This window comes from Cebus imitator, unplaced genomic scaffold, assembly GCF_001604975.1.
Source record: "Cebus imitator isolate Cc_AM_T3 unplaced genomic scaffold, Cebus_imitator-1.0 Scaffold155, whole genome shotgun sequence".
In the NCBI taxonomy this organism is placed as follows: Eukaryota; Metazoa; Chordata; class Mammalia; order Primates; family Cebidae; genus Cebus; species Cebus imitator.
The window spans coordinates 609,760-634,411 of record NW_016107470.1 but is presented as its reverse complement, the minus strand read 5'-3'; the positions used below and the strand labels follow the sequence as shown (position 1 = coordinate 634,411).

Genomic DNA, 24,652 nt, shown 5'->3' with positions numbered 1-24,652 from the left:
GAGACCCGCGAGAGGCCCAGGTACGAAAGGGTAGCGTGCGCGCGTGAAGTTAGTGGTTCAGAGAGCAAGCCCGGCAGGGTGCTACTGCCTGAGTGTCCTCTGGCGAGTTTTTTTAATTTTTCCGAGTCGCCTATTCCTAGTCTGGAAAATGGAGAATTTGCTACAGTGTCTTCTTCAGTGAGTGCTCTGGAAGTGCTAACGGAGGATCCCGTGCCTGGCACTTCGGGAGCAGCGGGGAAATAGTCGGCCAAGATTGTTATTATTAGTGTCATCAGCAGGTAGGACAGTGTGTGTGTGGGGGTCACTTTTCCCCAGTTTTCCTTCTGTCCCTGTCCCAGCCTCCCCGCTCCTCCCAGCCCTTGGCGCGCGGCTCCAGCTCTTCGGCTCCCCTCCCTGTGCAACTCTAGGCTTGGCTATCAGCCAGTCATCGAGAAGATGATCCCCAGGGTGGAAGACCACCCTCGACCCTCGACCCTGGACTCCGCGCAACTTGCAAGCGCCGTGGTTTTTAAACCCGGCCTCAGGGTTACAGAAGCCCGGAATCTGGGAGGCGTCCGGGAGGTCCGTGCAGAACCACGGGGACCCGGCCTGGGATCCAGAGTATGGCCTCTTGCTCTGTGCCTTCAGGAAGGCGGCCGGTCCTTGTTACCGCGCCGTGCACTACGCGCCTCAGGGCCGCGCCCATGCTTAGGGGAGCTGCGGCGCCTCCACTTCTGGGCTGCCCGGCTAGTGCTCGGTGTTGTTGGCGGGTTCGTCGGTGCGCCCGCGACCTTCCCGTTCCGCGAGGGAACTCCCTGCGGGTCACACCCGAAGGCCAGATCTTTCCACGCCGCCTGGGTGCTTCCAAACAGGAATTTACTCCGCTACTGAATCGATTGTTTAAAGATTCATCTCTGGATATGGTTTCATTAGGTAAAAATTAGGAACCGGAAGGCCGGCCCCGGGCCAGGGTCTGACCCTCAGTCACCCATGTTCGAATTTTATTGGCAGTGTTGGTCTTGCCTCGGACAAGGGAAGAAAGACATGAGGGTACCAAGAGAGCTTAGAGAAAGCCCTTTCTGGGTTCAGCGGCCGCCTATAGCCGCACTCCTCGGACGTTTGTTGACTGAATAAAGGAACAAAGCTCGGCCCGGGGAAAGTTTCGCACAAAGGGCAAAGGGGAGTTGGAACTTGAACCGGAGAGAATGTGGCATTAAATAGGACCCCTCTATTATCAGTTTGTTTCCAAACTCTTGAACTGCTCCAGCCCTGACGAATTTGCTAAAGTGGTCTATCTTGGACGCTGGTGGTGGTCCGGGGCTGACGGCTATCTGTGCAAAGAAGAGGAAACAATTGGAAGCTGGAGTCAGGGCGGCTACCAAGGGTGGGGCTTGGGAACTTTCCGGAACGTCCTCAAAAGCGCAGGAGCCCAGAGGAAATCTCCCGTAGGGGATCTCAGGTAGCGCAAGAGGATGGGAGGGAGAAGAGAAGCCATAGTAAAAATTGGCCACTTAGACTACTGCAAAAATGTGTGTCTCCATGTTCGTCCTCCCTCCTGAAATAAGAAATTCATAGCTGAGGGTGGCAAGTAGATGGGGGTTGGGGGAGCAACTTTCTCACATTCACAGAGCGACTTCCCTCCAAAACTTGGCACGGAATTGGGAACCCTACTCAGGACTGGGGAAAACGTCTGAGTTCCTAGAAATGTGCTTCCTTCCTGGGGAGCAATTCCTGATGGGCGTTCTTGTCTGGTTTCCCCCCACCCCGGTGCCCTGACTCCGAGTAACACTTAACCTTTCTAGTTGCAAAGTCCTTTCAGAAATTTTTTAAATAAGTAAGTTTTGAAAATTCTAGTGCTTTAAAAGATATATATTGCCTTTTATTTTCTCCGAGTAAGTGTTGGCCATTACATTCCAAATTGATCTGAAATGGTTTTCCAGCTTGTTGGGGGGCGGGAGGTGGCGGAAATCAGCGTCTTTATAAAGATGAAAAAATAAATGGAGAATGTATTTACATGCCTTCCTATTCTTTTCTTCTGGAGGTCTCGTAAATAGTAAATTTCCTATTTTAAAAGCCAAGACTTTTTCAACCTCAAATATTTGGAATTTTTAAAGGCCATATTAAAGTGGATTACTTCTGATATGTATGATAAATATGAATTGTGAAAAATAAACAGAAAATAACGTAGGTTTTAAACAAGCTCCACTTTAGAAAGGGAAGAATGAGACGTAATAGAAAATAAACGATGTAGTGTAGTGACTTAGCATTTTATTTTGTCTATATAACTAGGCTTAATTTTAATACCTTAATTTTAACATGAAAGATGGCACGTCAGTCACACAGATACCAATGTTCTGAAAGTAACATCCTACTTACATTACACATCCCTATCAGGAAGACACAGAGGGTGGACGCATTTTGCACTTCGGAATAATATTTCCAGTTCCAAGGAAGTGAAGAAGGGGGAACATGTTTGGCGTCGGAGGCTGTGTTTTTGTTTGCTTGCTTGTTTTTCTTTTAATACCAGAACAAAATACCCCACTCACTTTCATAGTTCCCCAGGAAATGTGCAAATCGGGAAATCCGTGGAAACCACAACTGAAGGCAAGAAAAGATGACTTGACGCCCTCCGAAGTTTACGTTCAGGTAGTCTTTAGAGGAACGGAATCCAGCTGTTTTTCTAACCATTTTGCAGCGAACAGAAGTTTGTGTTTGCTCTGCAGCGCGATTCAAAAATGCACAGGCCCAGTCTGGGCCGCGCAAGGTGGAATGAGCAGCTGCGGGTCGCTCCGCCCTCCAACCTAGCTCTTGGAGCGCCCTGCAGAGTTGGCCAGGGAACTGGGCGTGAGTGCTACTCAGAAAGCCGGTGAAGTCCCCTCTCCACCCAAAGGGACAGCCAGCGAAGTCAGCCTAGAGCCCTCTGCCACTGCCTGGTACCTAAGCAGCGCAGAAGCGGCCGACAGGTTTGCTCCCAGCACCGCGCCCTTGGTGGGAGCGCAGCCGTCCGCGCAGACCTCCTCCTCCTGATGCTGCTGCTGTTGCTGCAAAACTGTCCGAGCAGCGGCGGCGGCGGAAACGTGCAGCAAAGGGGCAGCGGTCTGGGGATGCAACAGGCATGAAGGGCGCTGCAGCAGGTGGCAGTAGCTCCAAGGGGTCGGGGACAAACTCTGCGCAGCCCCTGTAGCGCCGCCCCTGACCCCTTGCATAATACTCTCAATGCTGAAAGAGATGCATCCACCTCCTGGTAGCGACGCGGGACCTTTGCCCTCCTCCCAAGGCTGGGGACCTAGCGAGGGCTGCAGAGCCGGAAGGGTGCCAGGGGTCACCAGGTCCGCGCCTTCTGCTTTCCCCGGTGCCTCTGCATAGGCGGGGGCCGAGAGCAGTAGGTAGCGAAGAGGATGCGGGTGCAGCAGAGCGCACGGGCGTCTCCCGGGCGCGGCGGTGGAGTGGGCCCCCGGGACAGGCTGCGGCGGGGCAGGAGCCCCAAGCAGAAGGCTCGGGTGGGGGTTGTGCAGGGCGGCCGGAGCAGCGGGTAGAGGGAAGGGGTGGGGTAGGTGGTGGGCTTTCGAGGTCGGTTGGTGGCGCTTGAAACGCTTCCTGCGCCGGAGAAAGCTGCCATTGTCGAACATGTCCTGGGAGGCGGGGTCCAGACTCCAGTAGTTGCCCTTGCCTGGGTGGCCCGGCTCGCGGGGGATCTTGACGAAGCAGTCGTTCAGCGAGAGGTTGTGGCGGATGCTATTCTGCCAGGCCGGGAACTTGCGGCGGTAGTAGGGGAAGCGGCCGCTGATGAAGGCGCAGATGCCGCTGAGCGTGAGGCGCTTGTGCGGGCTCTGCAGGATGGCCATGGTGATGAGCGCGATGTACGAGTAGGGGGGCTTTGCGGGCTGCGGGGCGTCTCCAGAGGCCGCCGCATACCTCGGCGGTATCCTGAACTCGGTGCCAAAGTCCGAGGGGTCGTTCGGGCCGCCGCTGCCCTCGTTGTGCTCTCTGGGAAGCTCACCCCCGCTCCGCCGCGCCACCTGCAGCCCCGGCTGGGGCTGCTGCTCTAGGAACTGCTGGCTTGCCTTCTCCTCCTCGTCTTCATTTACCTCCTCTCCCAGGGCATTGATTTTACCGTTTTCCCCATCGGAGTCCCGGAGGCTGCGCTGCAGTGTGGAACGAAGGCGCTCAGCTCTTGGCAAGTCCATGGAGGAGTAGGTTCTTCAGTCGCAGGGGATGTGGCGGCCGATCACCTGGCCTGGGGTGGGCTGGGCTGGAAGCCTGGGATTAATGTTGCAAGAACACTAGTGGTTACCCTTTGGGATGTTTTCGTCTGCTTGTTTCTACTCCTTTCCAACAACGTCCAGCAAAGTATGCACGTTGTCTTTTATAAAAGCTTCTTCAAGACCATGTGTGGTGGACTCCCCCTTTATAATCCTTCTTCCCCTACCTCGGAGTGGTGCCACTTCCTCCTGACGCAGTCCAATGATGAGGGTCTGCTGGGCAAATATCCGACCTGATAAAAGCCCAGCCCCCTCCTCCTCGCACCCACCTGCCACCAAGGAAGATGCTCCACTCCTCCAGCGCAGCCAGCTAGTTGGCCGGGCTTTGCATGGGTTCTGTTAAGGCGCAATTAAAACCACGCAAATAAAAACGAGGTAGGAAAGTATGATACTCAACAATCTATGACCACTTAGACATGCAGCTTTCTCTCCTGGAGAAAAGAAATGGCGGCTGGGTGGGCAGGAGGCGGGGAGGCTGAAATGTACACAGTGGTTTGTAAAGGAATGTGTAGCCGTAAAAGTACGTTTTCGTGTTTCACAGCTGGGTAATTACCCATTTTCTTTGGTAGAGTCTGTCCTTATCCAGAATGGTGAGCTGAATTATATTTAAGGTTCTGACAACATTCCCAAGCTGAATGGGGGGTTTGAGGTAGGGTGCGAGGGTGTTGCTTTGCCGCTTTTACCTTTTCCTCTCCTCCCCAAGATGTTCTCCGACTCTCATTTTTAGAAAAGGTTGAAATGTCCTAGCATTAAGTTGTGGAAGTTCATTCAGGGAAGGCAGAAGAGCTCACGTGGAGTCCTCTGTGCCCTTACAGTAATGGTTCTCCAACTTCTTTGAATATTTAACCACAGTAAGAAATGCATTTTAGATCACAATCTTGCACATACAGACATACGTATCTAAGATGGGTTTCACATAACAATATAATTACACTATAGTGATTACTGATATTTCTTTTTAAAAATATGATCATAACCAACTAAACTGATTTCACACGTACCAGTACGGGCCCAGTTTGAAAAAATGCTGTTCTTACAAAATGGCTCCACATAGAAAAGATACACGCAGTCTATAATGGCTTCTCTCTCCCTTCCTTCTTCCTAATCATTTCATTTTTAGAGACAAGGTCTATGTTGCCCAGACTGGCTTTGAATTCCTGGGCTCAAGTGATCCTCCTGCCTCACTCTCCTGAGTAGGTGGGATTACAGGCTCACACTACTCTGCCTGGTTCTGGCTCTTCCTTCATTCTGTCAGAAGTGCCAACATTAAGGGCTTTTACTGTAATGATAAAACTAGGAACTTCAATGAGGCAAGAAGGGGCTGCAGTGTTGTCTTTAAATCAGTGGGTTCTCGTTTACAATCTGCACTGGTGAGGGGTGATATGGCAGTGGAATTGTTCAACTTACTCAACATCCTTAGAAGTAACACGATTTTTAGATTGGCTTCATTTAAATTAGCTCATAAAGTAGCACTACAGAGGAATAAAACTTAATATTTGTTATATAAATAAGAATCTTATTAGAGTACTGTACTAAGTAAGATACCATGTCACAGTATATATTCATAATTTAAAACCTACCTACTTGGGAAAAATTCGGGGTGCCATTTAATAAAAATGCAGCACAAAATATGCCATTGATTGTCACATAGTGTCTATAATTATGACAATGAATGTTCAGTAAGAAATCAGAAGCCAACTACAAGGGCAAAATATAACAAAAAATAGCTTAAAGTAGCTAATGCCTTCGGAATAAAATCTGGAAAACAGCTTTCTTGCAAATCTTGTTTTAAAACTTTTGTCTTCTCTGCTCCTGAAGTTTTTACCCTTTAAGGCTCCTCAGTTTATATGCAGCTTGGAGGACAAGTAACAGGCAGGTCTGAGCCTAACAGATTTGTTTGAATCCCAAATTTACCAATGACTACTTGTGTGACCTACTAAACTAAGCTCCAGGAGGGCCAGGACAGGTGTCTTATTCAACCACAATAATCCCAGATGCCTCCTCCCCAGCCCTTTGCGGGTGAGGCACATTTCCTCCAACAGCATAGGAACTGGATGACCTGCGATAGGGAGCATTGTTAAGTTTTTCTAGCCCCAACTTCTATAGGGATTGGAGTTACTTAAAAATGAAAGGAGAAAAATAAGGAGGTACTCAAAAACAAAACAAAACACAAAACCCACATTGATGGGGGTATTTCAAAGGGGACACAGGAGAAAACTGAAAGAGTTCCCAATGGCCAAAGCTGGGATAATTTGAGAAACAAAACACAGAATTAAAATGTAACCCAAAATATAAAATATTCATGTATCCACACTGATAAACATAAATGATTGAATCAATAAACAAGGGGAAAGAGACAACTCTCCCTTGAGGAAAAATTTCAGCTAATTATGTAGCCACTCCACTCCCAAAAAAGTAGACTGCAACTCCCCATTCCTTTAGCATAAGCAGGACATAGAAGGGGGGAAAAAGTAACTACAGTGGAGAAACCTGACAAACACCCCTTCGGCCAGGTGATCAGGTCATTAATGTCAACATCAATAGTCATAAATCATGGTAATAGCATATACCCTTGGTATGATGTGATGAAAATGGTTCTCCGTGATTTTTCTTCCAAAACCCCTAGTCATGAGGAAAACATCAAATTCCAACACAGGAGCATCTTGCGCACCTGACCAATACTCCTCAAAACTGTCGAGTTCATCAAAACAAGGAGATTCTAAGAGACTGTCACAGGCAAGAGGAGTCTAAGGATGCATGACTATTAAATGTAACATGGTATCCTAAATGAGATTCTGGAACACAAAAATGATATTAGGTTAAAAACTCAGGATATCTGAATAAACTGTGGACTTTCATAATAATGTGTCAATATTAGTTCAATAATTGTAACATAAATGTCCCATACTACTATTTTGTTAGTGTGTGTAGGGGGGAATAGATGGGAACTCAGTACTAGCTGCTCAATTTTTCTGTAAATCTAAAACTGTTCTAAAAATACATTCTATTAATTTAAAAAATTAAACATGGGTGGGGAAGGACCTAACAGCCCAGAAGAAACTAAAGTGTCCATCTGATGAATGGATAAACAAAATGAGGTATATAATGAAATTTTTTCAGCAATAACAGTGAAGTACTGACACGTCACAACATGGATCAATCCTGAAAACACTGTGTTATGTGAAGGGAGTCTAAATAGACAAATCTATAGAGACAGAAAGTAGAGTGGGGATGAGGGCAGGGGAAAACAGCAAGTGACTGCTAAGAGATTCAGGGTTTATTTTTGAGGTAGTGAAAATGTTCTGGAATTAGACACTGGTCATAGTGGTGTACAGTAGATAGACTCAATGGTGGGTATACTAAAAATCATGAATTGTACCCCTTAAAAATGATAAATTTTATGGTGTGTGGATTATAGCTAAATAAAGTTGTTATACCAAATATATCAATGTAAAAACAATGAGCTGTAGCAATAAAAAGTTGAATGCTTTGGAAAGATTCCATAATGGCACATTACTCTAAACAAGAAAAAAGAAGAAAGGAACCCTTACTGTCCTATCCCATCAATTCCATAGTGTTGCCTTAAGAATCAAGTCTTAGGCCAGGCGCGGTGGCTCACGCCTGTAATCCCAGCACTTTGGGAGGCCAAGGCAGGTGGATCACGAGGTCAAGAGATTGAGACCATCCTGGTCAACACGGTGAAACCCTGTCTCTACTAAAAATACAAAAAATTAGCTGGGCATGGTGGTGCGTGCCTGTAATCCCAGCTACTCAGGAGGCTGAGGCAGGAGAATTGCCTGAACCCGGGAGGCGGAGGTTGCGGTGAGCCGAGATCGCGCCATTGCACTCCAGCCTGGGTAACAAGAGTGAAACTCCGTCTCAAAAAAAAAAAAAAAAAAAGAATCAAATCTTATTTTGTAGCTCCTGCAACATTAAACACGGGGCCTCGTGCATAGTGGGCACTCAATAATGTTTGGTGGTTACTTCTAAGGTTGAATAGTTGTTTTGTTTTGTTTTTTGTTTTTCAGAACAAACATATCAGGGGTTCATAAGATGTCCTCTGCTTTGAAAAACAAACCTTTCTAAATTAATCTACAAGAAGGATGATGATGTCATATTTCTATTTGAACCTAAAAATTAAACACAATTTGGTCATCAGGGTTAAAGGTAAGGTTGATTCTAATATTAAGATACATTCTGAGAACTCTACCATATCTCTCCTCATTAAAGCAGGGTGAGTTTCCAGACATTTGAAGATAGAATTCACTTTTTTTTCCATATCAACTGCACTAATGTATACATTTCTAAAACTGGGAAAGTCATTTCAAAGCAATTTAAAAATAAACTTTCCCTACTATACCATTAATCCAAAGGAAACAATTATTCAATTTGTAGAAAGCAGCTAAGCCCATAATGTTACAAAGTATTGATCACTATTGCTTTAAAATATTGCTTTTAGCTTTATTTTGTTGACAATTGCCTTCAAAATTCACTATCTAGGGATTACAGACTCTAGGAAAAAAGATATTTTTGTTTATTCTCAATTTTTACCCAAAAATCTGTAAGAAGACTAAACAATAAAATAATATATATGTTTGAAGCAAGCAATCAGAAAAACAACTCTGGGTAGCAAGAAAGGAAGATAATTAAAAGCCCTTCGGGTGCCAAGTCTGCTTAGCAGTAACAAGAGAAAATGAGCTATTTGGAGGGTCTGTTCTAACTCACACATTATTGATAGCTGCTGAGAGAGGGAAAACTGAAAGGCATCAAGCTCCTTTACCAAAGTGACCCTTTCAATCACCTGGTCTTCCCCTGTGCCTTGTGCTCCCTACAGCTATCTTAAAATCAGTGCCAATTTTCTTGCCCCTTTCATTCACAGCTGGTGAAAGCCTCAGAAAGGCCCATTTGTTTTAAGGTGTGCAGAAGCTTGAATTGCACATCAAGCCTTGCTGGAAAAGGGAAATCCACATTTGTTGAGACTCTGTATTCAGGGTGCCTTAAATTTAATCGCTGGAACAATTCAGAGAGATGTGCGTTTGTTATCTCCATTTTATGAATAAGGAAGCAAAGGCTCAGAGAGATTTAATAATTTATCTTGTATCCCTCAGTAAACTATAAAGTTTTGGATGAAACCTTGATCATCATCATCATCATCATTTCCTGCAAGTCTCCTATAGCAAGCAAAATAATGGCCCACATTATTGTCATGATTCCATTATAAAAATAAACCTTCTCTTCAGGATATCTATATTAAGTTCCAAAGTCTCCTGAAGGTACAGGTTAAATAAACTATGGCTATGATCATTGGAAAATACTTCATTTTGAAAACAATAAGAATAATGAACAGGACAACACACACTAAAAATATATAAACAACATTAAAGATACAGTTTAAAAACCAAAATAAAAGTGAGATCCTGATTGGCAAGAGTTAAAATGTGCCAGTTGGGCTTGGAAAAACAGGTATTTTCCTACACTACTATATGAAAGCTAAAGGTTCAGTTGTCTGGAATGGCCATTCATCAGTATCTATTAAAAATCTTAAATGTGCGTATTTTAGAAGCCGGTGCTTTCACTGCTATGTATCTACCTATTCTAGAGAAACATTCACACCTAAGAACAAAGAGACACACACAAGGTTCACTGAAGCACTATTCAAAATTTCAAAAACAGAAACAACTTCTTGTGTGTGTCTCTTTGTTCAGCAATCAAGCTCACATCACTTCCCCAGCTTAAAATCCCTCAGTCACTTCCCAGGGCATCAAAAATAATCCAAATGTTTACTCTGTCCTACCAGGAGCAAGAAACCTGGCCCCGGCTCATTAACTCCAATTTTATCTCATATCCTCACTTTCTAACCCTCCACCACCTTTGCCTTCTTCCTGGTCTCCCAACACACTATGTTGGTGCCCAAATAAAGGGCCTTTGCCCTGTATGCTCCCTCTGTGTAGAGTCTCTTCCGCTACTTTGTGTGAATTACTACTTCTTTTAATTCTGTTATCAACTTAACAGTCACCTCTCCTTAGAGAGGCCTTCCACGACCACTCAATCTAAAGTTGATCTTTATTTTTATTAGCCAGCTTAAAGCTACCTTCTATTTTTTCATTTATTTATGTCCCTCCACCAGAATGTAAGCAATATGAGAAGCTGCCCTTTATCTGTTGCGTGCAGTTTCACCCCTAGAACTAATATGAAGGCAAATGAAGCTCTCAATAAATGGTTTTAATACAATGAATGTATTCTATGCTAAACTATGAATTTTCACTCAGTAAAGAATAAGACGGATTTATATGTACTATCATGAAAAGACCTAAGACTAACAGTTAAGTTTGCTTTGTTTTTGAAAGAAACTGAATTATAATACATTTTAAAAATGTTTTAAAACACATACATATTATAAAATTAAAACCTTCCCTTGAAGATCTCTATGGCAAGCTTCTGTGTTTCCAGAAGCAGCAGCCTAAACTACGGCTCTGATCATTGAAAAATAATTCACTCTGGGAAATATGATGTGAAAGTGAAAAGAAATGTCTTAAAGGACAGAACTTTAGCTTTGTACTAAAAAGTGATGGGCATCATTTTTACAACAAAAACATATTTATGCAATACTTATATAATTAAAAATATTTAAAGATTAATTTAATACATTTAAAAGAAAGCTTGTCCATCCTTCATCCCAAATGTGGCCCAGGATGGCTTTGAACATGGCCCAATACAAATTTGTAAACTTTCTTAAAACATTATGAAATGTTTTTGTGATTTTTTTTTTTTTAGCTTATCAGCTATTATTAGTGTATTTTATGTACAGCCCAAGACAATTCTTCTTCTTCCAGTGTGGCCCAGCAAAGTCAAAAGATTAGACACCCCTGTTTTAAAGGAAAAACAAATATATTTATCAGTTTTATAAACACAGGTTTTCAGGAGCACAGATTAATATTATATCAAATATTTCTCCTATAAGAGGCCAACTACTTATAAGCTCCTTTTCACGGTCTAGAACAACAGTTCTAGACACTTACTGGTTTGCTAAAGAATATTAAGTATTGTTGTGACTATAGTTAATTATAAAACAAATTTATCCCAGCACTTTGGGAAGCTGAAGCGGGTGGACCACCTGAGGTCAGGAGTTTGAGATGAGCCTGCCCAACATGACAAAACCCCATCTCTACTAAAAATACAAAAAATTAGCAAGGCATGGTGGCAGGCGCCTGTAATCCCTACTCGAGAGTCTGAGGCAGGAGAATCACTTGACCTGGGAGGCAGAGGTTGCAGTGACCCAAGATTGTGCCACTGCACTCCAGCCTGGGCGACAAGATCAAAACTCNAAAAAAAAAAAAAAAAAAAAAAAAAAAAAAAATTTAACTTATTAGCAAGAGGAAAGCATTTACCTAGGCTCTGCTATGTTCCAGGAGCCGAGCTGGGTGCATTACAAACCTATTTAATCCTTGAATGGTGTTACTATCATTACCCCAAGTAAGGAAAGTAATCTCAGGTAGAGTAAATACAATACTTTGCCCATGATTACACAGCTAAGAAGCAGAAAAGCTGGAATTAAAGCCCAGATCTTACTCGAAAATCAGCTGGCTTTCTATTGAGCAATTTGCTGCCACAAAAGAAGTGTAGTGTCTCAACCATGAATTAAGAGAATGGATTCAGGAGACAATTTTATGTATACAGATAAGTTATATTAAAAAGCTATAGAATAGAGAGTAAGGAAGATCAGAATTAGCAATCTCACTGGTAGACCCAAAAGAAAACAAGAATACCCAAACTGAGATAATTTAATCAATTAGCCTTCTGCCTCTGACCACTGCAACCATTTAAAATACACAAATCTAACTCCTTTATTTAAAAATCTGGGGAAAAAAATTCCAAAAGCAATTTTAGTAGCCTTCTCTGATATCTACCAACCATTAGCTTGGAAAAGTACTCCTTAAATTCCATCTATGCTTTCCTCTTACAATTTGGGTACAGTTATGTGGCCTTTAATAGGAATAGGAGAAAGTGAGCCATTATCCAACCATTTATATAAAGATTATGGCCAGGTATCATGGCTCATACCTGTAATCCCAGCATTTTGGGAGGCCGTGGTGGAAGGATAGTTTGAGGCCAGGAGTTTGGGGCCAGTCTAGGCAACACAGAAAGACCCCATCTCTACAAAATTTTTTTTTTTTTTAAATTAGCCAGGTATGATAGTATGTGCCTGTAGTACCAGCTAATGGGGAGGCAAGGTGGGAGGATTACTTGAGCCCAGTAGTTGATGCTGCAGTGAGCTATGATCATGCCACTGCACTCTAGCCTGGGCAACAGAACAAGACCCTGTCTCTCTAAAAACAAAAAACAAAAAAACAAAGTTTTGAAAAATATTGTTAAACTATGAAAACTTATTTTGTAACTTAGCTAAAGTTTATAGCTAAAGCCATGTACTTCATCACTTTTTAGCTTATACTGAAAACTAAAGAAGTTCAAAAACCAAGATGAATTTAATACCAATAGTAAAATCTACTTAAAATTAAAAGCTCTACAATTGAATTCTTCTAAATACATTATAAAATAAATGGCCAAAGTTTCATTACACTGACTACCAATAAGGCTTAGCATTAAGAATAAGAGATAGTTTAATTTCTTTGACCCAGACTTCTTCCACTTTTGAAAGTCTCTTGCCACAACAAATCTTTTATTTCACGTAATAAAATGGTGGCATTTATTTGTTTTAAAAAAAATTTAATAACAATATAATCATTATATCTCTCTGCAATCAGCTGAAGTTCTAAGAAAAAAATGACAATGTTGAAAGTTTTATCATCATTATAAATTTTCACGTTCAGTATATGTAAACTCCAAAGCCAATTTCAAAAGATATTTTTGTGAAATGCCATTCTTAAAAAAAAAAGAGGACAGTATATATAACTGTATGAATGTCAAATGTTTTACAGTACAGATTTGCTAAATTTTATGTAAGCTATAAATACCATTTTAAAGTATATTGGAATTCATAATAAAGTAATAAATAAATGCTTGAAATATACCCAGTAGAAACTTATCTTTATTTTCTAATCCTTTTGATAAGAAATGCTTCTAGTGTTATGTACGAACTTGATCTTCTTTGAAATGTGTTGTCCATTGCTTTTCTGTTTCTGTCACAGTAGCTATAAATAGCTGTTTAAGGAGATCCTTATCTAAATTCCTGCCTGCAAACAAAACAAAATATGATGTGATTACATTATGCTTATTAAAATGACGCAGTTCACCTATCAATTACAATTTTTAAAAAGCTTTATGATGTTTAGAAATTTACAAAAAGAATAGTAATTGAGTGATTCCATCTTTAACTTTTTAGTTAAGTACATCAAAACTACATTGGTGCTTAGATTAATCACTTTTCTAAAACTGAAAGAGAACAAAAGGCCTAACAAGTTCTTATGAATGTTATAACATGATAAAGACGAAACATTGACCATAAGCTTAGCTATAAAAGAGGATACTGTTTAAGTGGCACATGATATCCCTTTCAAACATATTTCTCACTTTGTTATAGGAGTGTTAACCCTTTGTTACTTACCAATGAAGACCAATCGATTTGTTCTTTCAGTGTCATCCTTCCAGCTCACTGGAGTCTCTTCCAGATCATAGAGCTCATGGACACCCTGGACAATCACTTGTTGTGGTTTGTCTTTGATTGACACCAATCCCTGCTCAAGAAGAATTGACTGAACATTAATCAGCCTCAGCTCAAACTTAAAAGCAGAAATCGAGCATCAATGTTAATGGATTAATTATTGATATCCATTTAAAAATACAAACTCTTAAGCTGAGAAAATTACTTAATTCCAATTATTTGTGAATTACAAAAATTTCTTAAAATTTTTAGTTTTCAAAAAAGGTTTCTGTGTATTGATTTTTTTGAACAACCCCTTTTTCTAATGATAAAGTGAATACATATATTAGGATGGTCTGTCACTGTTACTTATCACAATCAAAACCTGAAACAAAATATGTAATGTATTATATCCTATGGATTATTTTAAAGATTTTATGCAGTGTTTCGCAGTATTAGTGGGAAAAGTTGAGAAATTAAAGGATTTTGGTGATATTAAACAATCTGTTTTAGAAATAGGTTGCAAACAATGGACAATGATGAAATAAAGAAAAACTATTATATCTAACTGAATAAAAGCTCATTTTGTGTTGATTTGTAGCAATGAGAAACAAATTATCTGACAAATTGGCTCCTATGGGGATGAAATTAATTTCTTTGAAATATTGTTCTTAATATACCAAAAACTTTGTGGACACACAAAAGTAGACACTCAACAGCTGACTAGTTAAGCAAACACCTAGAACCACTGCTTCCTGGAAGAGACACCTTTCATGACATAAATACCCAAATATCAAGTCATATGAGTGGGTTTCTAAACACAGCACAAGAGTTCTTCTAGTCCTTTGCAACTTTGTTTAGAGTATGACAAACGTTTAGTGTCTGCTAAATGCATCGAGAAGCATAACGTTCAGCAGCAGCAAAATTTGCAACATTATTTTTCTGTATCTGGAAATACAGAGCAGAAGGTGACATTTCAAAGCATATAGGTTGTTCTATCTGCAACCCTAAAGGAAGCTGTGCAAATAAATCATGCCTTATGCAGTGATTTCCAAAGCTCCTTTTCAGCAATGAAAATAATAAAGAAAAATGAAAGCAGACAAAGGTTATTTGTACTAAAACCAGTGTTTCTGTTTAGAACCAAATATAGTTTTTATAACAGCCAGAAAAAGGACTTTGTCTAAAAGTCTACTGTACCTTTAGCCTTATGACCTCCATGCACTGATTGTCCTTGTTTCTCACAGTCTTTTCCCACAGGAGATTCTGTATCAAGTGACATATTTTAATAAGACCAACCATTGCTAATAGCAACAACTATGTAACAAAACTGTTGATAAATCATTAATCAGTTAAAATCATTAATCAATTTTTAACTGAATTTACCTGAATAAATACATTAAGCTGTTCTTCCTTTGCATTTCCTGGTACTTCAAATGTGATTGTAACAATACTCTGTAAATCAAGAGAAATAATCGATAATAATTCTTTATAGTAATGTCAACTTTTTTTTTTTAATCACAAGTTTTAAGATGAAAAGGAACATATTCATGAAATTTTACATTGCCTAAGCCATATATATAATGTATATTTTTCTCAACATATATGCTGTTTTTTTGGAATTAGCAACTCTGTTTCCTACATTCTGCAGAGGTGATCAATGGGTTTAGTATTTACACAAAATACTACCTTCTATTTTAAAAAATTTACTCAAAAACCCTGATGAAAGGGTCCTCATTATTTAACTCATTCTTTTGTGGATTCTCAGCAATAAGAATGACTGTAACACATACAGTGTACCGACTACACAGAGCCAGGTACTTTTTCCTGAGTCACCTCATTTCATCTTTTCACTTACTTGTTACAACAATCCTGGGGAGTGAAGATATCTATTTCCATATAAATTGGGGAAAATAAGGCTAAAAAAAATAAGCTACCCAGAGCCAGGAGAACTCAAAAGCAAAGTAAATTTGTTCTCTTAAAAAATATATACAAAAGAAAGGGCTGGCTTATCTCTAACTGAATAAGCATGTGCCAAGAGAGTTCTTGGAGATGAGAATGATAGGATAATGCCCTCTTTGGCTTTAGTATGGGTGATATCACCATGCATAGAATATTAACTTTAGGATTTATTTTTCTTCCTTATCTTGATAAATCTCTCACTGCCTACCCTAAAGAAACAGAAGCTTAACATTTCCTCTAACAGGTTACATAATTAAAACCCCAACCTCCCTCTGCCAATATAACCACAATTTCAAACTCAGAGATGAAAATAAACAAGGGCTAAGTATAACATTATAAAAGCATAAACCCCATCTTGAGAAATAGGAGCTCAAAATCCAAGCTCAAAATGACTTTAAAAAATGTAGAAAAGAATATACTACAGCACAGCTTTACATAATTTCCTAGAACCACATATCTGGCCTAACAATTTTACTCACCATTATATAATCATATAGGCTTGGAGTAGAAAGTACAAAAAGACCAAAACTATTTTATAATCCAAACTTGAATACTGAAAGGCAAGTATTAAGGACCAATTTAAGCACAAACATGAAACATTTATTATCATAGGTTCCCCAATAACCTATGGAAATAAATAAACAAATGTCTTGTATGTTTGTGCTTAAATAAATAAATGTCTCATACGTTGGTGTTGGTTAACTTCTGTAGTGGTGATGTGTGAGATTTTGGTGCACTCATCGCCCGAGCAGTATACACTGCACCCAATTTGTAGTCTTTTATCCCTCACCCCCTTCCTACCCAAGGCTGGGGAAGTTTTCCTCAATTATTCTCCCAAATATATTTTACAAACTTTTAGATTTCTCTTCTTCCTCAGGAATACCGATTATTCTTAGGTTTGGTCGTTTAACATAATCCCGGATTTCTTGGAGGCTTTGTTTATATTTTCATATTCTTCTTTGTCTTTGTTGGATTGGGTTAAAGTCCTTGTCTTCAAGCTCTGAATTTCTTTCTTCTACTTGTTTGATTCTATTACTGAGACTTTCCGGAGCATTTTGGTTTTCTATTTGTCCATTGTTTCCTGAAGTTTTGATTGTTTTTATTTATGCTATCTAGTTCATTGAATATTTCTCCCTTCATTTCTTGTATCACTTTTTTGATATCCTTACATTGGGCTTTGCCTTTCTCTGGTGCCTCCCTGATTAGCTTAATAACTAACCTAGTGAATCCTTTTTCAGGTAAATTAGGGATTTCTTCTTGGTTTGGATCCACTGCTGATGAGCTCATGTGATTTTTTTGGAGGTGTTAAAGAACGTTATTTTGTCATATTACCAGGGTTGGTTTTCTGATTCCTTCTCATTTGGGTAGGCTCTGTCAGAGGAAAGGTCTAGGGCTGAAGGCTGTTGTTCAGATTCTTTTGTCCCAAGTGGTGTTACTTTACTGTAGTACTCTCCCTCTTTTTCCTATGGATGTGGCTTCCTGAGAGCTAAGCTGTAGTAATTGTTATCTCTCTTCTGGATCTAGCCACCCAGCAAGTCTACCAGGCTCCAGGCTGGTACTGGGGTATAGTATGCACACAGTCGTGTGATGTGAACCATCTGTGAGCCTCTCAGCCAGGATAACAGCACCTGTTCCAGTAGAGGTGGTAGGAGGGTAAAATAGACTCTATGAGGGGTCTTAGCTTTGCTGGTTTAATACACTATTTTTGTGCTGGTTGGCCTCCTGCCAGGAGGGGGCACTCTCCAGAGAGCATCAGTTATGGTAGTATGGGAAGGAACAGGTAATGTGTGGGGTTCTAGAACTCCCAAAAACATATGAGACATTTAATCTCCACTGTTCCTAGTAATAGGAAAATCAGAAAAATGCTTTCTTGCTTGACATGGGAAGTATAAGTAAACTAAAAAAAGGTTCAAATTGAATTTGAAAATGTGAGACTTTTAAAAGTACTTATTTTGTCACAATAATCAAGACACTAACAACCACCTAAATGTTCAGGACAGTTGAACGGATAAATGTGGCAATATACATACAACCAAATATAATGTATCCTTAAAAAAAATCCTGTCATATGCTACAACATGGATGAATCTTGAGGACATTACACTAAGTAAAATAAACCAGTTACAGAAGGACAAATATTGCATGAATCTACTTATATCAGGTATCTAAAACAGTCAAACTCATCAAATCAGAAAGTAAAATGGTGGTTATCAGGGGCTAGAGGGAGACAAAAGTATTATTAACTGTATGTACATTGTTTGGAAAATCCTGAAAAAATCTATAGTTCTCAGTGCAGAAGATAAGGGTCACAACTCATACTTGGTTCTAAAATAAACTAAACATTATTTGTCACTTGGGTTTTCTCATCCACCTTCCCACTTTCCAAACCCAGGTATTCCTTATGGGGAATAAACAAAGAATCCATGAAAAATGGATAACCGCATTAAAAATTCAGGGATAGAATCCTAATGACACATATATACTATGTCCTAGTTATTACCCATTTCAGACTTTTTTTTTTCCAGTTTTTGTTTTGAATCTAAAATTAACTCCTTTTTCCATGTATGCTGACACAGAAAGAAACAGAAAAGTGAGGCAATAATTCAGAAAACTAAAAGCAAAATGAGGAATTGTCTATAAAATAAAATTTAGTAACAACTTACTTGGGTTTGTTTATTTAGTCTGTTTCTTCTTTAATCCACTGGGTTATTTCTCTGTTTTCTATTCTTTCCCAAACAATACCTAACATGCAATAACCTCTTCATGTTTTCTTCAGCTGGAACACTAAGCCCACTCATATGCTTAAACTCAAAATCTGTACTTCACACTCTAGCCCTCTGTTCTTCTTTGCCTGTATAATATCTGTACTATAATATTCTGCCACCAGGGACAACTGAATATATGGCATTATCATCTGAATCACTTTGCCTTCCCGAGTTTTCCATTTCTAGGTTTCTCTAGTCAATCTAGGCTTGTTTCCCATCACCACTTCTTTTCTTTCTGATCCATCCTCCGACAGACAGGATATTCAGGCAAGTCTACCTGTGAAACAGCTCTGGATTTATCCCATTTCTAGTCTCACTATAACCAGCATGTTTCAGGCCTTCATCACACAGTATATTCCTGCATGGTTCCCGACTCTAAAGTCCAATCTAGCTTACATAACACTCCTAGATAGCACAGCTTGAGTTCTCTTTGTCTAGCAAATTAAAACCTGATTGATAGCTTGGACAAAGATTCTAGTGCCACCTCTTCACTAAGACTTCTGTACCAGAGACCTACTCATTGGTAAGATTCTCACTTCACATTTTTAAACATCCATTTTGCTCTTTTCCTTACTTCTTCTTATCAAAAAAAAAAAAAACCCTACCAGTTCAAGGCTATTTTTTGTCATGTAAGTCAGAATAGCACTTACCCCTTCTTTGACTGGGAAGGGGCAAAAGAGAACTCTTTACAATTTTAGATATCTTTTATATCTTGATCTCAGTGGGGAGTTAGAAGAATATGTGTTTGAGTGTGCATACAGACAGATATGTAGGTATAAATATATGTAAAAATACATTGAGGCAGGGCACAGTGGCTCACACCTGTAATCCCAGCACTTTGGGAGGCCGAAGTGGGTGGATCATCTGAGGTCAGGAGTTTGAGACCAGCCTGGCCAAAATGGTGAAAACCCATCTCTACTTAAAAAATATATATCTATAAAAATTAGCCGGGTGTGGTGGTGCATGCCTGTAATCCCAGCTACTCAAGAGGCTGAGGCATGAGAATTGCTTGAACACAGAAGGAGGCAGTTGCAGTGAGCCGAAATGGCACCACTGCACTCCAGCCTGGGCAACAGAGAGAGACAAAAAGAAGAAAAAATTGAATTGTACACTAAAATCATACATTTGCATGCTTTACTGTATGCAAAATCAAATTAAAAAAAAACTATCTTTCATGAAGGCTTTGATGGGGTTCAAGACGTACTATCCCAAATATGGCACCTCAGAATTTGAGAAAATGGTAGAACCAGGAACGCTGCTCTTACCTTCTCTCCTGAAGCAGGTCATAAAATCTAGATTTTTCTGATCTTCCCCTGAGGGTCATAAGGCTCTCATTCAACAGGTACCCTCTCTATACACAGAGGAAAAGGACATCCTTATCTCTGAATATGAGGCATCACAGAGAAAAATCTGATCAAAACAGACCTTGCTAAGTTCTTCCTAGTTTATTACTATTAGATCATCCTGTTTTATCCAGTTATGCTTCTCCATGACTATCCTTTTCCATATCATACCTAGCATGAAACATACTCTGTTTCAGGTCTTCCTTTCCTTATGAACATTCCTGTGTCAAGTAAAACTTACTAAATAAATGTGTGTGTTTTTCTCTTGTTAGTTGGTCTTCTGTTAGAGAGACCTCAGCCATGAATCTAGTGATGGGCAAGGAAAAGATAAATTTCCTCCTCTACACCTCTGATCCACTGAACCAAAAGAGTTCCTGCCTCTGAATCCCATAGCCCTTTGCCTGTGATACTATTTTTCCTGTTTATATTATCTAAAGCAGGAAAGTGCACAAGAATCTCCTATAGAGGCTACAAAAATATAGGCATGCCCTATTTAGTAGTCAAATGGCATAATCTCTGGAATTTGCTTTAATACACTCCAACAAGAGCAATATGTACATACAGGCTCATTATACTATTCTACTTTTATGCATGTTTGAAATTTCCTATTAAAAAAAACATTTTTTGGCCAGGCACAGTGGCTCGCACCTGTAATCCCAGAACTTTGGGAGACCAAGGTGGGCAGATCACAAGGTCAGGAGTTCAAGACCAGCCTGGCCAACATGGTGAAACCCCTGTCTCTATAAAAAATAAAAATTAAAAAAAAAAAAAGAAGAAAAAAACACATTTTTTTTTAAATACTCAGGCAAAAGAAATGGGAGGATAGGTGAAATAAAATTAGCTAAATGTTGATGCCATTTAAACTGGGTGATTTATACAAGGTGTTTATTTGCCTTACTATTCTGTTTACTTTTTTATATCCTTGAAATCTTGCATAATAAAATGTTAAAAATACACATTAATATACACATACCCAAGCCCCAATCCTGGAGATTGAGGGGTGAGAACTACTGAGTTATCTAATTTTTTAAAAAAAATCTCCACATACAATTCTGACTTATACCCCATTTGAGAAACACAGCTTTTCATTCTTTTAACAAATATTCACTGAGCATCCACCAAGCCCTGTACTAAGCTATAAAGATTTTATATTTAAGGAATTTATAGACTAATGCAAGGCAAAAGCAATTTAACCAAACTGCAAGGCATCATGATTGCCACAATACGGGTTCATTCAAGATTCTATGGGTATAGACACAGGCTGCTACAAATGTTCATTGTAAGTGAGTACTGCATTTTCTTCAACTTTTAATCCCTATGATTTTTGGCATCATATTCTTCACCCAGAAGCTCAAATGTGCTTCACATTCATCTTTATGACAGATATCGACTATCATAAAGAACTGGTTTTTTTTTTTTTTTTACCATAAACTCTATTTCCAAGGACTTGTATGTCTCTCATTTATTCATTTTAAAGATAAGTGAAGAGGAAATATCTTATTAACAAAAGTTTCACAGGGAAAGGTACCACAAACATAGTAGTAAACCTGCTCATAAATATGAACCAAAATTAATACAAATGCAAGTAGCTGCTGTTATCTTGGCCATATTACAACCAATAGTAATTCAAAAGCTGAGTGATCACTTCAAGACTGATGAGGGAAGGCTAGGCACACTGCTCACTTACACATCCCCCACTCTACCCCTCAGGGTTTTAAGTGGAACAATGAGGTTATCCTAAAGCTCTATGATCATACAGTAAAAGTGTATTTAATTTGTTCGTAGCATCTTAGATATTTACCTGAGGGATTAGAATTTTAGAGCATGAAAAACAAGGAATTCACATTTATAGTGCTACCTGAAGGTGAAACTCAATTTTTACTTAAATAAGCCATGCTTATATCAGACGTTTCCTTAATCAATGCAATATACTTAAAAATAGACTACCTATAGAATGCCCAGGCTGCTTTTAAGAGTACTCCCTATCAGAACTAATTAATACGCTAAGTAATCTACAGAATGGAAAGGCTAGAAAGCATGATTTCCTCAGATTCTAAACAAATCTGGTTTGATGAATTCCTATTATGTGTTAAGAAGCAGAATTAGACTATATCAAAAGCATTTAAGATTCCAAAAATTATCAACACGTTTCAAAAATACCATTTTAGAAAAAGTTTATAATAAAATAGTCCTAAATATAGCCAGTATAGTTAAAGAGGTCCTTTAAAAACATTCTTTAGGGATTCTGGATTTGGATTTTTTTTTTTTTTTTTTTTTTTTACCTGATCAAGGTGAGGTTGTGTTCCTGGCACATGCTGAAGTTTTTTCTGCAAACTAAAAACAACTGATTAGAAATTCAGAGATAATACACTTTTGATTTAACTTTATACATTACTTAGTGACACAAGAATAATGAAGTGACTTTCCATAACTATTCTATAATTCCAATTTTACACGTTGTTCACAAATTCCAACAGAGAAAAGATGGCAAATAAAGTTTTTAAAAAATTTCTTTAAAAGAAAAAACACACATTCACATACATACATATGCACACAATAAAAAGAAAAACTAATCTTTTAACAACATTATTTTGTGTGGTTAAATATGTCAATAACTTTCTTTACCATTCCAACATGTTTAATACAATCTTATATACATATATATATAAAACCATTCTAGTACTGCTCAAAGTTCCTTAATTTTCTCCTGTTTCCTAATGTGAAAATAATGCTGGCACCTAAAGAAAGTTAGAAGAATAAATTTTCCTTTATCAGTGTTTTTCCTTGAACTTATTAAAAAACAAATAGTATCCATAAATATAAATTTTATATATAGTCAGTTATCAATTGAGAGAAAAAGAAAGTCAGAATGTTAAAAATGCATTGTTCTGATATGAAAAGCACAAGATCAATACGGCATAACAAATTACAACCATAACAACTGTAGCACACATTTCAACACTGATGGGGACAGGATGGGAGGGGGAAAGGACTTGAAACCTTGCAGATGTTTTGCCTTGAAGAACAGTGAGGGGTAAATTAGTAACAGCAAGTTTAGGAAAGAGAAAGAGCCTGTAGGAACTGTTGGAGGGAATGTGTCTCTTTGGGGGGTCTTAGCAGGGAGAATGTCAAATTAAATCCTTCCCAGCTGGTTGCTCAGGAAAAGATTCTCTTGGTTAGCAGCTAAGCACACACACAAAAAAAGTCATGCAAAGGCCTTCTCTTTGGTGGTGAGATCACATTAAATAACTACTTCGAGTGTCACTAAAGCATTATAACTGCTCTTAAGCGTAGAATGAGATTACTTCAGAAAATAATTTTGAAAAATCATATGCTTTTACCATATGTTGTTGGACAGTGACTGCCTAAAACTTCATATGCAGCAAAAAATCAAAAATCTAACAACGAACATTTAAATTTAGTTCCTAGTAAGTCTCAGAATTTCATGTCCTAGATTTTTTCCCTATCACACAAATTTTTAAAAGACTAATCTAGTGGACAAGCATATGCTACCAAAACCTGAAACTCATGAATCTGAAATCCTCATTTTGCACATTAACTTGTAATCTTATAACAATTTTTGTCTCTGCACACATAAAGTGAAAAAATCTCAGTTTAGTGTTTTGTGTATAAACCATTATGTTCTATAAAAAACAATAATTTAGGTATTGACAGTAAGACAGAATTAGCAACATTTCTATTTCTCCCAAGTAAAAATACAGAATGATATAAAAAACTGGATGCCTTGATGCAAGTACTTGTATTACAGCAAATTACAGCAAAAGACAGAAGTAGAAAGGAAAACAAAAACTGATGTACTGAATATCAATGTGGGAAATGATTTCATACCATAATTCTTATTATTGGAATAATGCACTAAAGGATACAATACGTGAAGGGAAAAAATAAAGATTTCAACTAAAAAATATTTTAGTGTTTAACATATTAAATAACAACCAACTTGCAAGCTCTTGGACCCAACAGAGATAAATTAGTTTTAAAAAGGCAAATTTTGCTGGGTTCAGTGGCTCAGGCTTGTAATTCCAGCACTTTGGGAGGCTAAGTAGAAGGATCACCTGAGGCCAGGAGTTCGAGACAAGCCTAAGCAACACAGCAAGACCTTGTCTCCACACACACACACACACACACACACACACACACACACACAAATTAGCCAGGCATGGTGGTGCAACCCTGTAGTCCCAGATACTCAGGAGTTTGAGAGGGGAAGATCACTTGAGTCCAGGAGTTCAGGACTGCAGAGAGCCATGATAGCACTACTGCACTCCAACCCAGCTGTCAGAGTGAGACTGACATTATGTCAACAAAATAAAATAATTAAATAAATATTAAAAAAAATAAAGCGCCAAGTATGGTAAGTGTGGTAGCTCATGCCTGCAATCCCATTACTTTGGGAGGCTGAGGTGGGCAGATCACTTGAGCACAGGAATTTAAGACTACCCTGGGGTACATGGCAAAACTCCATCGCTACCAAAAGAAAAAATTAGCCAGGTAACAAAAAATTAGCCAAGTGTGGTAGTGCGTGCCTGTAGTCCCAGCTACTCAGGTGTCTGAGGTAGGAAGATGGCTTAAGCCCAGGAGGCAGAGGCTACAGTGAGCTGAGATCACACCACTGCACTCTAGTCGGGGCAACAGAGCTAGACCCTGTCTCCCATAAAAAAAGAAAGAAAGAAAGAAAGGCAAATTTCATGCAGTATTGTTTTGTTTTTCTCCTTGTAAACATAT

General features: G+C 39.2%; 2 protein-coding genes and 1 long non-coding RNA gene across 7 annotated transcripts in view; all 3 read right to left on the bottom strand.

Annotated features, from left to right (window-relative positions):
• Positions 1–2,227: 2,227 nt before the first annotated feature.
• On the bottom strand, positions 2,228–7,834 carry LOC108314497 (forkhead box protein D4-like 1). Its single transcript, XM_017543413.2, has one exon. It carries the CDS (start codon positions 4,164–4,166, stop codon positions 2,835–2,837), a length of 1,332 nt encoding a protein of 443 aa, XP_017398902.1. The 5' UTR covers positions 4,167–7,834; the 3' UTR covers positions 2,228–2,834.
• A 288-nt stretch (positions 7,835–8,122) lies between these two features.
• On the bottom strand, positions 8,123–12,379 carry LOC119473401. Its single transcript, XR_005202606.1, has 2 exons — positions 12,153–12,379; positions 8,123–11,107 (listed from the first exon to the last, which is right to left on the bottom strand). It is a non-coding gene; the product is annotated as an uncharacterized LOC119473401 (long non-coding RNA).
• An 880-nt stretch (positions 12,380–13,259) lies between these two features.
• Positions 13,260–24,652, bottom strand: part of CBWD3 (COBW domain containing 3) — a 72,152-nt gene continuing 60,759 nt past the window's right edge. For 3 of the 5 annotated variants that reach the window (XM_017543416.2, XM_037743816.1, XM_017543418.1), the window contains 5 exons: positions 22,189–22,240; positions 15,223–15,291; positions 15,037–15,102; positions 13,804–13,933; positions 13,260–13,432 (listed from right to left, as the gene is read on the bottom strand). In XM_017543416.2, the coding sequence (XP_017398905.1) occupies positions 13,326–13,432; positions 13,804–13,933; positions 15,037–15,102; positions 15,223–15,291; positions 22,189–22,240 (424 nt within the window). In that variant the 3' untranslated portion in view covers positions 13,260–13,325. The remainder of the gene's footprint in view (positions 13,433–13,803; positions 13,934–15,036; positions 15,103–15,222; positions 15,292–22,188; positions 22,241–24,652) is intronic. The other 2 variants (XM_037743815.1, XM_017543414.2) reach the window with 1 other exon arrangement.